At 39.8% G+C, this 17,184-nt stretch overlaps 1 protein-coding gene and 1 long non-coding RNA gene across 3 annotated transcripts in view; one reads left to right on the top strand and one right to left on the bottom strand.

The window, feature by feature from the left end:
- The window catches only part of MDFIC2 (MyoD family inhibitor domain containing 2), a 46,395-nt gene extending 31,210 nt beyond the window's left edge, over positions 1-15,185 (top strand). For both annotated transcript variants that reach the window (XM_050313206.1, XM_050313207.1), the window contains exons 3-5: positions 2,871-2,939; positions 7,817-8,038; positions 11,143-15,185. In XM_050313206.1, coding sequence (XP_050169163.1) covers positions 2,871-2,939; positions 7,817-8,038; positions 11,143-11,402 — 551 coding nt within the window. In that variant the 3' untranslated portion in view covers positions 11,403-15,185. The remainder of the gene's footprint in view (positions 1-2,870; positions 2,940-7,816; positions 8,039-11,142) is intronic.
- On the bottom strand, positions 6,596-16,081 carry LOC126638918 (uncharacterized). The gene is made up of 3 exons (XR_007628718.1): positions 16,053-16,081; positions 14,419-14,493; positions 6,596-6,771 (listed from the first exon to the last, which is right to left on the bottom strand). It is a non-coding gene; the product is annotated as an uncharacterized LOC126638918 (long non-coding RNA).
- Between the last annotated feature and the right edge of the window lie 1,103 nt (positions 16,082-17,184).

The following is a 17,184-nucleotide window of genomic DNA, read 5'->3' on the forward strand; positions in this document are numbered from 1 at the left end:
GTGAAAAAGTTTATTGAAAAACATATCGACATATCAATATGACATAAATTACTTTAATTTTTATTAAACTAGGAGGGGAGAAAACCTCTTTTTGAAGACTGGCTGCAGAAAGCATTCCTTGAAAAGAATTTTCTTTATTAAAAACTCTTTTGCTAAGATGAAACAGCACCGAATGTCAGCACTACCGTATATTTATTCTGTAACTCTTCCAACAGCTGAGATCTATAAAAGAAACATATTTTCAAAACAGTTTTAACCTCCATTGTCTTGATCATTCGTATTAACATTTTTCATGTCACTTATTGAAATCCCTTAAAGGAACCTTTTATTCAGTCAAAATTAATGAAGCCGTTTTCTTAAACAGCCTCAAAAAAATAAAAAGGACGTAATGTTGTGCATTTTATTTGACATACGTTTTCTGCCATTTCACTTAGTTGTGTGATGAGAGCAATACTTCATATTTATGCTATCAAATCCGCACAGAAAAGTGATTTTGAGAGAGAAGAAAACTAACTCTGCTCTTGCTGTGTGTGCAATTTAAATCCACAGTAAAAATACAGCATTGATCAGATTACTCCAATTGAGTCATTTAGTGCTTTGGCATTCCTGAAGTTAGGGCCCAGCTGTGAAATCATAGTTGGGGCCAAACATTGCTGTTAGGTGAGTGCACATGGCTCCCATTTTCTTCAAAGGGAATGACACACATGGCCAATATTTAACTTTCACCTCTTCCATTCTTCAACTAGCAAAGCCAGAACCAACGGAGTATATGCAGGCAATTTAATAGAATTAAGAATATAATCAAGATTTTCCAAGACTTACTGGCGATTTGGGATATATAATTCAATACACCTCAAAATGCAGATGCTCAGCATATTCTGAAAATCAGGCCATCTCGAATGCCTTACTTTAGGTAGGTAAAATCATAAATTACTCTGAGTATTTTGGCCATTGGATCCTAACAAACTGGGTGTAGGATACCTTTTCAGTTGTAAACTCCAGTTTCTGGCTTGGCTGGGGTACCTGGGAGACTTATGACATCCCAACCCATTTTGGGTCCTGTTTGCACATACTTCTCCCCTGCCATTACCATTATGGAACCTGAATACAGTGCAGGTGCCTTTCTGCAACTGACCCTTTGAAAAAATTCAAGTCCTGGCTCTGCAGGTCCTCTGGGATAGACTGGGCTGCTGGGATGGCCCCAAAATCTTTGCAGCATTAAGTGCCACAGAGAGAAAAAAGGATGCATCCTGAAAATCTAGCTGTCCCATGCTATATGCAGATCTTCATCTCAACTCAAGGTCAAGTGGAAAACTTTCCTACCATCCTTGCTGACTCTCCTCTCCACTTTCCCCCAACTCCATCTGTTCCTCACCCATCTCCTTCGTTCCGCACTCACCTCCCTCTTCTTCCTGTGTCCATCTGTTCCCTCCTTCCTCGACACAAGTTGGGGAAGGGAAGTAAATTCACTCATTCACTGAACAGATTTCAAGATGAACCCCCTCCCTCTCCAGTTCTAACTTCATTCATCATGGTAAAAATTATAATGAATAGAAATGTTGAAGGTGAAAATTTATTAGGGATTGTGTTGCTTTCTTATATGAAAAGCAGTTAAAGCTGCATACAAACATTGGCTTCATTCATTTTTTCTTAATATATGGTATAATTAGCAAGAAATATTAGTGGAAGTGCTTGCTAGGCAGTCCATCAACACATGCCTGTCAGAGCTTAGGATCTGGGCCAAAAGTTTTTGCCAGTCCTGTGATAGATTTATAATAGGCCTATAGAAGGCTTTACAGTTAGCTGGGTCACTAATTCATGAAGTTAAAACGTATGCAATGAGGTCAAAAATTCACTATTGATAAAATACCCCCTCCCGGGATTGCACCATTAGCTTTGTTACTGCAACAGCAAAATAAAGTAAACCCAAAGCTCCTGTGAATTACCAGTCCATCATCGTAAATCAGAAGCGAAGCACTTGTACGAGTTCATGATGTCATATGAAGCCCGAGATATATTTATAGCCTTGTGTACTATTTCCTGTTTCCTTACGACAAAAATAAACAGTCTCTAAATCCCCTGCATCCTTATGCCTGAGCTCAGCAAAATGTAATGGGCACGAAACCATGAAAGCACCCGTGATATATTGGTCTGGAGCAGCTCACTGCTGGCCGGCTGTGGTGCCCACTCTCCCTCTGGCCTCTCCCACGTGGATGAGAGCAGTTCCCATGGAGTTTGCTCCATCTGCTGCACTCACTGTAGGGATAGTCCCAACCCCCTCCTGCTTTGCCTCCCTGACACTTGGAGAGAGAAGAAGAGAAGGTGGTAAGGGCAGCCAAGGTGGAGGAGCTCAGCACCCATGTGGGGATCTGGGCTTGCCACCACAGGGACCTTGGGCATCTTGTCCACCAAGGCTGCTAAACCATGGGGGTTGGAGCATGGACTGAGATTTCCTCTCTCCTCATTTGCTGGTGATTTTGGAATCTCATCTAAGGCTTCTGTGGTGTTTGGGTGTGGATGATGCCCCACCCATTTCATTGCATACCGCCCAGTGCTCAAATTTTCTATTCCTACCTGAACTGCTGTGCTTGCCGGTGATCCTCTTCACCTCTTCCCAGATAAAACTTTCTCTCTTAGCGATTTTTTATTAATTTGGCTTCCTTTCCAGAAATGGCACAGAGGGTAACACAAACAGTGCACTGTCCCATGTGATCTGCCCCTGCAAGGAAGCACACTTGCTTCTGTCTGACTTCAAAGCACCAACTCCCAAAGTCAATGAGTGTCGCTAAGTGGCTGAGGTTGATAGCTGTGCCAAAGCACATTTATTTACACCTGTCCTTCTACAATCTTGTTTTTTTTCTCCCACCAAGACAACCGTACCAGCTCCCTGCCTCTCCTGGTACTGCCTGGGGTGACGCCGAGCAGTGAGGACCATCCAGGTAAGCTGCTGGCCCTGTATCACACTGTACAGAGATACCCCTGGCATTCCCTCCCATTGCTGCTGGAAGACAATTATGTCCTTTAAACTAGCAAGAAAATACATTTTATTTCTCTTTTTACTCTTTCTTTTTTTTTAAAACATGCCCGTTGAAACCTGAGCTTTAGGTTTCATCTTACTATGAGTCTTTTCAAACCAGCTGAGTTCAGATCAAGCCATTATGCTTACAAGTTATCATCCATGAGGTCTGATGTAGCTCTGCCTGCTTCATCTCGGGACTGAGTGGACATGGCACACAGCTCTTCCAGTGATGACCACATGGTATATAAAACAGACAGGTAGCGACAGCAGTGCATGGGATAACAAATGGCAGGGGGAGCAGCCAGGAATTCCTTTGGTTCTTTTGCTGCACTGATACACCAAAATGCCTCATGGTGAAATTAGAAACGTCCTAAACTGCTGGAGTTTTCCACACAGTTTAGAATTAACCCTTGGGACTCCTTGCCACAGGGGTGGGAGGCAAAAGGGCTACTGCCAGGATGGATTGGGAACAAATGCCACTGGCAGGTAGAGCCACAGACTCCCTTGTCCTTTGCTTGTAAGATGTGGAGGAGTCCCACAATGGTGATAGATCAATTCTCCTTCTCTTTCATCTCCCCCTAACCAGTTGCTCCAAGAGCTATTTGGATTAGACACATTGCTACAGTCCCTGTCCAGCAGAACAGAGCACCCCTTATTCCCCCTGTCCCTTATCAAAAACAGACTTAGACTCTTTATATATACCTCTACAGAAAAACTAATTTCAAAAGCATGCCAGGAAACCCCAGCCTCCTGTTCTCCAGGACTACAAGACACTGGTATGTGTCTAAAGCCAATGAAGAGAAATAGAAGTCAGGGGACCTACTGCAAAAGCCAGTCTTGGTATCACTGCTCCTCCCTGTTAACAGAGGGATCTGTGACTGGCTTCAGTGGAAAATAAATGATTTACTTTGTGCTTTCAGAATTTAGACACTGGTGAGTATTGAGACTATATCTTTAATGCAAACATGGGCGAACAATCCCAGTCTTCTACTGCAACAGCCAAGGCAAGTCCCAGCTTCCCCATATGAGGAAGAAAGTTGCTACTTCATGATACTATTTAAAAATGGCACATTGTGGGGGTGTACCTTTAGATGCCTCTGCCTAACAGTCTAACACTGAATAGTCTGAGATTTCTTCATCGTGATGCATTTATTTTTCCTTTTAAATTCACTTCAGTGGACGATTTCTACATGTTAAAAACACAGAAATTTGCAGACAGCTGAAGCTGAACACAAGATCGTAAAAGAAGTAGCAAAGCTTGACCCTCTGCCTATCTTTCATTTTAATTTAATTTTTTATATTCTCAATTAACAGTAATCAGATATTAAAATAATATCAGTTGTATATATTTTTAAAGTTTATTTGGTTGCACTTATTTGTTCCAAGCTCCCAACCTACTACTGTTCCATCCAGCAACAAACTATAATAGAAAAAAAAAAGTGCTAACCACCTTTTTTTTTTTTATGCTGGTCTAGCATAATCTTTATTTCTTCAGACACTTTGTGCAAACATTAAATTGATAAAAGACATAATGTAGATGGACCCACAGCTGAACTGAAGTTAATTGCATACAAATGAAATGGAGACCTATAATTGTACACTGCTTTAGCCTCTCCCGCAGTGTTTTCTGGAAGCAAGGATCTCACTTGTCATAGCAAGTTGCTTGTTACAGTGATTGCATGGAGACTTGATCTAGCTGTACAAGACAAGTATAACATTACTGAAAGGGAGCTTTTCAAACTAAGAGTCTGACACTAAAATGTACTGTATTTTCCAAGATGTAGTGTGCTTTAACAAACAGAAGAGTCCTTGAGTGACAGCTTTTGTTATCCTTTTGTTTGATGGTGCTGTATTGAAAAATTCAGGTTATGTCTATGCCTTTCTATTTCTGGTTTTGATTTCTCTTCAACAGCACTTCAAGAATAAAAATTGACTCGAAGTATGAATAGTAGAAGTCGGTGGATACAGTAAATGTTAGTCTGGCATTTACTGATTACCTCTGTCTGATTTTTTTTTCAGTCTCGCTTGTTGAATGCTTAAATGCATTCCATGGGCCATTGTATTGTTGTAGAACTGGGGAAGTCAACAGATATATTATGAAGTAAAACATATCTAGTTTGGATTTTGGGGCCATTTATGAAAGTGGAAAATTATAGTTCTTCTTGCCTAAGCTTCTGGATCTAATCCATGTGTGCTCAGTGGCTCAGCTCTCAGTCTGGACAAACAGGATCCATGTGTAAGATTGGCATCTGAATAACAGGTTGGGCATGTGTCTTTAGGACTAACAAATCAATTATTATCCAATAAATCCAATGCAAAATGGGACATTGCTTCCTCTAGAGCTCAGCTGCTTCAATTATCACAACTTTCCCTGGAGATGGTTTGTTACTGAATGAAAGTGCAGGAAAACTTGTGGTATGTCATTGATTTATAAACCCTGGAAAACAGTGATTACTGCACATATAAGCACATCCAAATGCATGAGTTTTCACATTTTGGATTGAAGAGGCTGGCCAAGAAGTCAGAGAGGGAAAAAAGAGAGCTACATTTACTTACTCTGGTGGGAAAACCATCAACAAATCATCACAGATGGGCAAAACCAGATATGCACAGCCTGGCATGCTGGTTTCCTACGACCAAGGGTACAACCTGCAGGGGAGAACTGATGTGCTTTGCACTGCTGGGTCACACCCAGTGGAGCCACCACCTCTCCTGCCCTTTCCAAGTCTTGCCTGTGGCTTTCCTTCATCATAATGCTCACAAAACCTGACAGATATAGGTTTCTGAGACTCCTCTCTGTGCCACTGCTCTCTTACTGTCTCTTTTCCTCTACTTCTCTCCATCCCATCATTCTATCTCTGTCTGAGGCCAAACTCTCCAGGACAGGGAAATTCCACATTTCCTTCCTAGTAGACTTTGTCATTATTGCAAGTTCAAAATCAAGCCAATACATCTGCCAACACACACTTTTAAGGCAGTGATTTAAATGTAAAATGAAAATTAAGATGATAGTTTGGTATTTCTGCATATCCTCTCCCAAGGTCTTACTCTACTAACCTTTACCTTTCTACATATTTCATCATGTAAAAATGACCTAAAATGGCACGAAATTTACAATGAGACAATGAGCAGAAATTTAAATGAATTGCTCAATCATTCTATATATAAATAGAATTATAGAAATCACAGAAGAATGAGCTCAGAAGGGACTCATAGAAGTCAGGTCATCTCCTTGTGCCACAAATCAGTGTTAACTGCAGTAAGAGCAGGTTGCTGGGGTCCATGCCCAGCTGAGCTCTACACACTTCCCTATCCTTGCTGGGGACTGCCCTGGGGACCTCCCATGATGAGGAATTTGTTTCCTGTGCAATCCCAATTGCTTCCCCATTACTCTGGCTGTGAAGTAGAACACAGCATCCTGCATCATTCTTTGCCTTCTCTCCTCCAGGACAACAAAGCCCAGCTCTCTCAGCCTCTGCTCATACAGAAGTTCTTCCAGACCCTTCACATCTTCAGTGGCCTTCACTGGACTTGCTCCAGACACCACTTAGACCTCAAATCCTTGCTTGTCCCCACTTCAAACCTTATGGACCCAGTGGTTTTTCACTTACCTTGTAATTCATCCGTTCCACCCACATTTCCTCCTCTTGGCTGCAAGGATACCAGTGGAACAACTGTAGTCTCATCAAGGTTTCACTCTCCTCCAGCCTTTCCTTGGCTTTTCTTTAATCTATATCAGAGGTCAAAGGTACCTGAAAAACAAGAGATATGCGGGGTCTCTTTTCTGGGTCCTTTGCAGCCAAGTGTAAACTAACCACTTTAGAGCACTTACTGTTTTTCCTCTCAGAAAGCAGTATTTGCAAAACTGAGTTGTTTGTAAAGATTGATTTCCTGTATGTAGCTCAAGAGCAAGCATATCACAAGATTTAAGTAAGATAAAAAGTGAGGCTGTGCTTGATGTGAGGTGCAGGAGTTAATCAGCTGTAGATAAGAACTGATGAGGTTTTATCATCCCCGCCACAGAGAGAATGACTGTGTTTCTTGGCCTCTTGATCACTTCAGAGAGTGAGTGAAACTGTATATCAACCCATGTTTATCTGCGCCTGAGAAGTTCTTCAAGAATAAATTGAACTCAGAACTCTTCTTAACCTTTCCCCTAGTTGGGGCTTAAAATTGAGCTCTCCCTCTGGTTTTTGAGCTGCCTCTCTGGCATGCTGACAGCATGTGAAGTATCCCATCTCCTAGCTGACTTCCAGGCCAACAACACAAGTGGGGATGAAGTTATGAAATAAGGAATCTGGATGTTAAACAGAGACCATCTGGCTTTCTTTGCTACAAGATTATGAGCCACGGTGAGCTGGCACATCTGCATCAAGGTACCCCCTACGTGTATGTTGTTGGCTGTAAATTTAGGGAAAATTTAGAGTTGCTGTTGAAAAATAACAAGTTAATTGTTTTATCTTCTTTTATACCACAAATTGAAGTTAGGATAGCATACTCAAAATAGATATTAACTGAAGCAATAGTTCTGTTCTCTCTCAAAACCTGATCCCACCCAGTGGAAGTAAATTATTACTTAGCCTCTAAGTCCACTGGGTTTAAGACAAAACCTTAGAAGGCAAGTTCACAAATACCTATATTATGAATAAACCTCTGTAAAGAGACTGAAATCATTAGGTAAGAAGGGTTAGGCCTTGGAAGTAAACAACTGTAGGTTTGGAAATTCTGCATATGTTATTCTTTCAGATCTCTGTCTTGATATCACAGTCTTTTTTTTTTTTCCCCTAATCCCACCAGACAACCAGCTTACAAATGAAAAACACACAGATGAAAAGCCTATGAAAGGTATTGTTATGAGTTCTGTCGCAGAATTCAGCATCACAGACGCTTCATCAAAGGGCACCAAAAATGAGAAGAAATTGTCAGATGCGAGCAGATCATCCATTGCTTCCCTGGAGAAATGCAGAGAATTCACTTACATCGAAGATGACGCATCGGTACATCAGAGGGACAGTGATGGTACGTTTTATAACACAGATCACACTGGAGCTGGTTTCTAAATAAATGCCCATTGCAAAAGAACTCTGTGTATCCAACTCGAAATTACATGTTGAACAGGAGGTTCAAGAACATCGCCAAAAGCAATGTTAAGTTGCCCTGCAGACATTTGTGTGGTAGATGAGATTCTCTAGAAGATGATCTTAAATTGGCAGTGATATTAAAGTCATACAAGAGGAGCGTAGAGCTTATTGTGCCACAGAGCGTTTGTACTTCAGTAATGAGTGTTTGCACAGAGGTACCAGAGTCGGGATCAAATAAATGCTATTCCTGATTATTCCAGTGGATGTGAAAAAAGGCTCTGTGAAGTGTTTTAGAAGTTTCTTATGTGTGCCTTTTGCAGTAATGGATTAGTGTGTTACATCCAATGGAGCTGGGGTCTATTGTGTACACCATTTAACAGTTGCCAAATTAAGAATGTCTAAATATAGCACAATAAAGTGCCATACTCTCCAGGAACCAGTAATATCTCTATTTTATCACTGATCCTGTATAAAAGGGATGTATCTGATACATCTATTATAATGTACTTAATTTCAGTGAAGGATCTGAAGTATTTATTTTATTTAGGGGACTTGTCCTCTAGTCCAGACACTCCCTGTTTTCTGAGTTTGCTGACTATCTCAATCATTACTGGCACACAGGTGTGTACCATGTGATGCAAATAACAGATTTCATACTCCTTAAGAAAGCTAAAAGTGAAGGAAATTAACAACAAAAAAACCCCAATCTGTGCTCAATTAATAATGTTAAGGGCTGGATGGAAGCCAAGGAAACCAAAGGAAGCCAGATTTGTGGTTGTCACTGCATACTCAGCTCACTCTACTCTGACAACTTACTGCTTATTCTACATACATGAGGCCAAATCCTGTTTTCTGGCCAAATCCTGTTTTCTGGTGCATGGAGAACCCCTGAAAGCAGAGAAATAGATGAGGAATTTGATGGTTATTTTGTTCTGTGCACTCAGAGAGGAGCAGATCCACGTAAGTCTCACTAAATGTGGCCAGTGTGGCTTAAGTGAGCATTGGACCATGGTGGTTCGGAGAATCATCTCTATAAGCAGATGCCACCAAACAAGAGCAGGAAAAATTAGAGATGAGGCATGCTAGAAAAATTATTAGAAATTCTTCTTTTGTGCTAATTAATCTACTAATGTAGAGAATGAGAGCTGAGGTCATTGTTCTCACTGAGATAAACACAGTAGCGCTGTTTGGCAAACAGCAGGGAAAACAGAGGGGAAAACAGGAGATTGCATCTTCTTTTATGCAGTTTGTGGCTAATTTATTTTCAAATATATAAATGAATGCATAGGAATGGATGTTTAATTGCTAATATCTATTATTTATATACATTACCCCACTTAAAACAGGACCAAAAAGCCTCACACATGCAGATTTTTCTAAATGTGTTACATCCATTATCACAGTTCATGGTGTGTGCTCTGATGGGAATTTAAAAGCATCTTTACTGCACATCACAGAGTCTGTGCTGAAACATTACTTTATTATTAAAATTTTGTGCTTTTTGTGTGCTCTCTTTCCTGGATGAAGCCCCAAGAATCATATCTATTCTCTCCAGATTATATAAGCACCATTATGGTTAACACATTCAAGGGAAAAAAACCTGTTATTAGAAAACAGATCTTTGGAGAGGGAAAAAAAAATTGAAAAATACTTAATTAATACATAATTTTGAATTCTGTCTCTCACATCTATGTATAGGAAGAAAATTTCATAAACATAAAGATCTAAAAAGAATAGTCTTAATTACACCAAGGACTGCTGAATAAAATGATTACATTTTCTACAGTGTAAATTTCATACAATTAAATGCAGCAGTGTCATCTTATTAAATGTTTCAATTTTATAATTATTTCAGTTCATTTAGTTAGAAAAAAAATATAAGCATGAATTTACTAAGTATCACCGAAGTCTAGTCATTCTTATTCGACAGAACTGACTTAGAAGTTAGTTGTGCTTGTCTGAACATAAATAGATCTTGACATATTTAAATAAGTATTAAAATTGATAACATTGGTGATGATATGACACTTAGAAAGAAGTTCAATCATATGCTATTTATTCTTGCTACCTGCCTTAACTGCTTATTTTTTTAAATAAAGAAGCTGGATTTTTTTAGATTTTGTTTTTCAGTAAGAAAGCTTTTTTTAAAAAAAAAAAAAAAAGGAAAAAAAAAAAAAAAAAAAGGAGCATAATTCCGGAAACTTCCTGGCAGTGAACTTAATGTTACGTGAGATAGAAAATGCCACAACAGAACCAATGCAGTTGAATGAGTTCACAGTTAGTCATCCTAGGGCAAGAAATGTGGTTATAACCATATGCTTTCCCGAAAGAACCAATGAAAAGACATTCATGTTGTTGAAGGCATTTTTCCCTTCCAAAAACAAGAAGGAGGGGGGAAAAAAAAAAAAAAGAAAAAAAGGAAAGGTCTGGGTCTTTGTGCTCCAACTGGATTTACACAGTCAGATTGTCACACCTGCTGCACCCAGATGCTGAGGGAGGCTGAGCAGTGGGGAGTCAATTAGTTGATTTTTGAAGGGAACAAACATAGCAAGAAGTTTTTACTCATGGTGACCAAGTTTTCAGGAATATTCACTAGCTACAGACACACAACCTAGATGACCTAGTTTCCAAATTTTTCCTCCTTTGAAAAATTGATGTTTGTGAATGAACATCCCTAGTGCCTGAAGCTTATAATCCAAACACTTTGGGAGTACAGAATCATGGAACCATTTAGGTTGAAAATGACCCTTAAGATCATCAAGTCCAACCATAAATTTGGTTTAAAGTGCTTATCCCTCTGAACTTCACTGCCACAGAATATTTCCATTCAAATTATTTTCACAGAGATATTGTTTTTCCAGACACAAATATCATAGAAAATAAACTTTTCATTTGTCTTTATAGAAGTAGTTATCATCAATGTATTTTTAGCCCACCCTGTGTGCTCCTTTGCATCTCATCTCTGTGTAGCCACACAAGCCTAAACCTGGGTAATCCAGCACATCCTTGTTCTCATGTCTCCCTGCTTTTCCTCTCTCTTAGATGAATGTGCAACTCTTATCCTGGCCTGCTTGTTCTGCCAGTTTTGGGACTTTCTTATAATGCTGCCTGATACCTGTGAACATTGGCTGACAGATACCTGTTGTCCATCCAATAGATATTACCAGACCTCTGATGAAGACCACGGCAACAACGACTGCAACTGTGACTGTGACATTGATTGCAGCCTTTTTGAGTCCTGCCACGAGACTGGGGAATGCCTGGAACTTGCCATGGAAATTTCTGAAGTCTGCTATCGCTAATAGGAAAACAATTGACAAAATTCCTCAAAGCTACCTGAAAGTGAACTGGCAGATTACAAAGGAGACTTTTTTTTTTTTTTTTGAGATATTAATAATAACCAGAGATTTTACCAGTGAGAACTGCGTGCATCTTGCTGCTCCCTCCCTGGAGGTCTGTATATCTGTACCGTTCTGGTTCTGTGATTTCACAAACTGCTGAAACCAATAAAGGACAAAAAAGGGTCTTCTCCTTTGCCATAGATGACAACAGAATTCCTAAGTGCCAAGCATGCCACATGCTACACCCACTGTCAATCCAAGGCTTTTATAAACCTATAATCCCTTTAAACACAGATTTCCCCATTCATAAACACAGGACAAATTAGGACATTATTTTAGGACTGATATATACATTAGTTCATCTTCCTAATGGATTAATACCTAAACATGTACTACACATTGTTGGTTATTATAAATAATTTATGATATAGCATCATTTTATAATTAAAAATTTATTTATTCAATCTCTTAGAACACACTTATATGCTCAGTTTAGGTAGAAAAGAAAATTAAATGAATTAGAAACCATGCTAGTGGTAATTACAGCAAATGTTGCTAAAATCTCTGGTGAGTTTTGTGGAGGAAGCATTTTCACAGGGTAGTGCCATTCGACAGTGTATTAATGTGTGTGCCTATGGTTATGTAATAACAGGTTATGCCTATTGTTCATTAGTTATAGGAAAGGGCTCCTTAAGTGTAATTAGCCTAAATGGGAATTGACTGCATGCTTCCAGAGGAGAATTACACTGTGGATAGCCAGTAAACTCCTTTGCTTTATTTTCATTTGTAAGATTTCTGCAAGCAGCAGAATATTGTCACCTATTTTAGTGCAAACAGGCATCTCCACCTGTGCACAAAAGATTACAAAATGACAGTATCTATCCTGGCTGTGCTTTCAAACTCCCTCTATCTCTTTCCTGATGGCAGGTCTGATTAATAAAAAGGAAATACATATTGCACATTACACATATGACAACAAAAGCACATAAATTCAGCTGCCTGAGGGTGCAGAACACAGGTATTAAGCACAGAGGAAAACACAGAGTTGCTTGCTCATATTAGATATTTATAGACTAACACCAGGGACAGTGTTTGCTTTGTACAGGCACTAAAATTTCTCCCCCAAACCCCACTGATCCCAGTGCAGAAGTGCCTGGGGAATCACAAAGCAAGATCCTGAGCAAGATGCTGGGATGCTGAGCATGGCTGAAATAATCTGAAGCCTCTTGTTTATTAATCAGAGTAATCCTGATAGACAAATATTTAATGGGAAAAAAAATTCTCATGAATTACCTTTTTTTACCTCCACTTCTGGAAAATTTCTGTCTTCAAACCACCAAAAAGTAATAATTAGAATCACTAACAATCTTTGTACAGGTGTCTTAGTGACCAGAGGACAACAAACCTCAGATACCTTGTGTCTGTGCTCCTTCCAGGACATTGGTGGGGAGCAGAAGAGGTTTTTTTATTTCAATTATGACATCACGTTATGAGTTGCAGCCACCTGAAGGGACAAGATCATTAGTCCTTCACTGCCACATCGATGCCAGTCTGCTGGCTGGGTCTGGATCCAAACCCCAAAGAACTACCCACTGTCATTCAGGAGGCACTGGTTTGGGACACCCACCCTGGGCTGGGCAGTGCTGAGTTTTAATGGTCCAGTTTCCATTCTCCCATAGACTTTTGATCTGAAATTTTCCAGTACTGAGCCTCACAACTAAACTCTCAGTGCAATGTTTCAGGACACAGAGCCTTGGATCGTTCTGTCCTTTCTATCACGGCTTATCCTTGGCAAAGTGGCACTTGGGTGTGTATGAATAAAAACACTGAGCCAAGGTACTTAAGGGTCAGAAAAAGGGAAAATTTGGCCCACATTCCATTTCTTAGAGAAGTATCAATAGAGATGTATGTTGGCAGTCCTTGCTCTGTTGCCTCTGCCTGAAAGGGGAGTTTTTATGTCCAATGGCTGGAAGGAGCCCAAGAGAGGAAACCAGAGGGTGGCATATCCCAAAATGTTATCAGTGAGGACCCAGAGATGGAGAGCTTGTCTTGCAAGCCAGGATGTCTTGTTTCAGTTTTGAGCCTGCGAGGTAATATGCATTGACCTCACTGGCATCACCCATAGCAAGTGAGGTCTCAATTCAGCTGTGGAGCTGAATTAACAAATGTGCAGGTTTTTTCAACTGTTTTCCTAGGAATTATTCTTCCAAAGATCTTTTTTTATCATGTTGCAACCCATAGGTTGGGATATTGAGGTCATGTCTGCTATAGGGCATGGGTAAGGTCAAAGACAGAATTACAGAGGTCATGGCCACAGCCATGGTTAGACAGGATGTCCCAACAATATGACTGGAATCACACTGTGGGATATATTGAGGGCTGCTGTTGTGGTGAATGGTGGTATTTTAAATAATGCAGCAATATCTCCTTACCTAAAATGCACAATGGCACATTGCTCAGTTTTCTGCTTTAGGAAGTAGATTTTTAGAGACCTTCTGTATGAACAATGAAACCTTGAAAAACGTGTTATTTCATACAATGCAGCAGAAGCAGCACCTTATGATGACTTTCTTTTCTGTCATAAAATCGTTAATTGCAACATTGTGTTTTCATGACATATAGGAACATTTTAATGTACTGACACCAGGGAAAGTCAGTCAGACTTTTCCATTAATTATTCCAGAACCTGGGTTTCCTCTTTGAAAAGCCATCCTATTCCCACACTAAGATGACTTCCTAGGGGCAGAAAAATACCCATTTATCAGATTTGAACATGGGTAGACTTTCCAGTGAGACAGAAACTTTTGGAACAATTCAAGGCTGTCTCTGTATTCTCTGTTTACTGGGAAGGAAGGTCTGAGCGCCTGAGTAGGAGGCGTTTGGGTGGATGGCTGTTGGGAACATGTTGGACTCAGCTGTGCTCCCAGGAGATGTCAGGGTGTGAAACCAGCTCCTCAGAACAACAAATAGAAGTTACCATTTTGCAAACGGGAACATCACTCCGACACGACGCCTCTCCCTCCTCAGCACCAGGAATGCGCCGACAGATTGGCTGGGGGAAGAGAGAGACAGAGATAATAATGAAGAGTTGTGTTGCTGCCTTCTACAGGAGGGGCCCATGGGATGCTCTCTAAGGATCTCCTCTTGGAAATGACCCAGCAGTCTCACCCTTGAGGAGAACATGTCTTTTCACCTCCTTTACCCGTGTTCTCAGAACATAATACAGATTGGGATGTAAACTTTAGGGAAATTGACGCTTGCTAAATATGGGAAAGGCCTCAGGGAGCTTCCAAAAGATTAAAAATTAGTTATTCCCTAAGGAAATTAAATTCTCTGACTGACCATGAGCCCTTGCCTAATGTCGTTCTGGTGCCTTACTCTTCCTGCACACTAAATGGGGGGCTGAAAAAAATTATCATGTGTACACCACCAAATATAGGGATGGAGCATATTATATTACCTCATTTAACTTTCCTCTGCTTCCTAAACAATTTTGATGATCCATACTCTCTCAAGCAATCATCAACTAGAACAACCAACATCTTCCTAATTTCAAGACAACGCACAGCTCTGCCTTAAATCCAGTGCTGCTTAGGGATTCAGACTGAGTGTTACAGATGAGCTCTAGAAGATTTTGGTTCTCAGGAAGAAAGCAAAATACAAGAACAACCAATATGTTTGCAATTGTATTTCTCCTACTATGCTTGTACAGTATCAAAAAAGTTCAATAATGTTGGACTAAGAATGTATGTATCTATTAAATTTCTCTTTTAATTACATGAAATGGGTGGTTCCATTGCTTTCATCTTCATCTATTTGGGTTCTCTTAAGTGCAAGGTAAGTTTTCTATTATGCAAGAAAATGAGTTTACCAAGCAGACTGGGATTTCCAGGCACTGCTCCACTATAATTCACTGTAACTGAGTATTAATCATGATTAATAATCTATCATTCCTGTGGCTTAGAAAAAAAAAAGGAGGGAATTATTGAGAAAGTGAACTTTCTGTTAGCATAGTTCATATAATTGCACAATGGAACAATTCTATGGGATTCATTATTCTGCTGGTAATGATCTAGATTTCCTTAACATTGCACACAAATGGGAATCATTGCCATCTGATGGATGTTCCATGGCCTGTGCAAAATGAGTTGGTGGGTGCAAGCCAATTCATAATGGATGTGTGCCCATATCACAAAAAACACCATTATAATTGGTACCCTTAGGAAAAATGCCAAGATCTGAGTGTAAACAGAGCACTTTCTGTCCCAAGAGCTCACTCTTCTGTGGTCAGAGTTGAAGCACAACAGAAAGAGCAATGCTGAACTGCATCTGCTGCCTCTGTAAAGGGTTTCACTCTCCTGAGGTAGGAGTTGGCATCTTGGATCCTCTGTATAAACAAGGAGAAAATTCACTCTAAGGCTCACACTCACACCTCCTCCCCCCAAATTCATTGAAGTCATCATGGAGGTTCTGGAACAGAGATGGTCATTGTTACAGTACATAATTTGCCCTCTAAGTGTATCCAGAAAAAAATATGTTGTCACTAAAAGAATCCTCATTTGAAATCTGAGAAATCTACAAATCAGAAAATGCTGAAGATCACTGACTTACCATCTCCCAGTGCTTTCCAGTGGTAAGACACTGTTCCCCTTGTATGGAAGAAGGAATTCCAACAGACCAGTTCACAAGCCACTGGACAATCTTGCTTATAAAAAGAAAAGAGAAAGATGAAGTTATCTCATGGACATTCTGTTGATGGCCTTCCTGAGCAAAGCAGTTTAAGTAACAAAGTAATATTGGAAAAGACTTATTAGAGGATCTAACAAATCAAACAGTCATTCACATGCTCATGCCACAGCATATTGAAATGGCCACGGTACAAAGAGAGGAAAAAACCCTGCTTTATACAAGTACACGAGAAAATCACCATCAATATCATTAAAATGCAGACTCAATTTATATTGCCAGTTTTGCCATGATTTCTACAAAGTAAAAAATAATGCCAGAGAGCAGTGAAGAAAATATTATTAGATCAACTGTATAAAGAGCATGAATGATTCCATTAGCAAGCACAGCTGAGAAAAGACAGGATTTAAATCAAAACTAAATCTGATAGGACTATACAGTCAAACTGACATGTCCATTTTAGAAAACATACAGAAGAAGCAAAACAAAAGTAGAATTTTGGTTTTATGCTGTAATATACATTCCATATTAACAGCATTTAAAAACCTGATGGAAGCATCCTGTCAGCTTCTCAATTTTATACTGCACTTGTTCTAGGTAAGTCACAGATGTGCAGATAATGTAGAACAACACCCTTTGTTCATGTCTGTTGCAGTATATTTGCATCATTTATCCCCTCAGAGAGTCAATGTACTGTATCACTTGATGTAGTCATCACAAACTCTTTACTGAAACAGTAAAGCTGCCTCCAGAACCACAATTCCAACCCCTAAAAAGCTTTGGGGTGTTGTAACATGGAGGGTGAAGCAAAATGTACCAAAGGTTGCTGTTAAATGGGGCAGTCAGTCACGTAAAATAAAAGGATCAGGTTTTCTAATCTGTTCTCTTTTGGAACAGGAGAGCGCAGCCTCCACTTCATGAGACTTTTTATCAAAAATATAGCTGGAAAAATCTTTCTCCAAGAAGAATTTTTTGGATAATACCATGTCTAACTAGGTCTACTGCAAATATATATATATGGGGGGGAGGGAAGGGGGGGAAGAAAGAGAGAGAAAGG

The sequence above is a fragment of the Myiozetetes cayanensis genome, unplaced genomic scaffold (assembly GCF_022539395.1).
Source record: "Myiozetetes cayanensis isolate MyiCay16 unplaced genomic scaffold, myiCay2020 scf18, whole genome shotgun sequence".
In the NCBI taxonomy this organism is placed as follows: domain Eukaryota; kingdom Metazoa; phylum Chordata; class Aves; order Passeriformes; family Tyrannidae; genus Myiozetetes; species Myiozetetes cayanensis.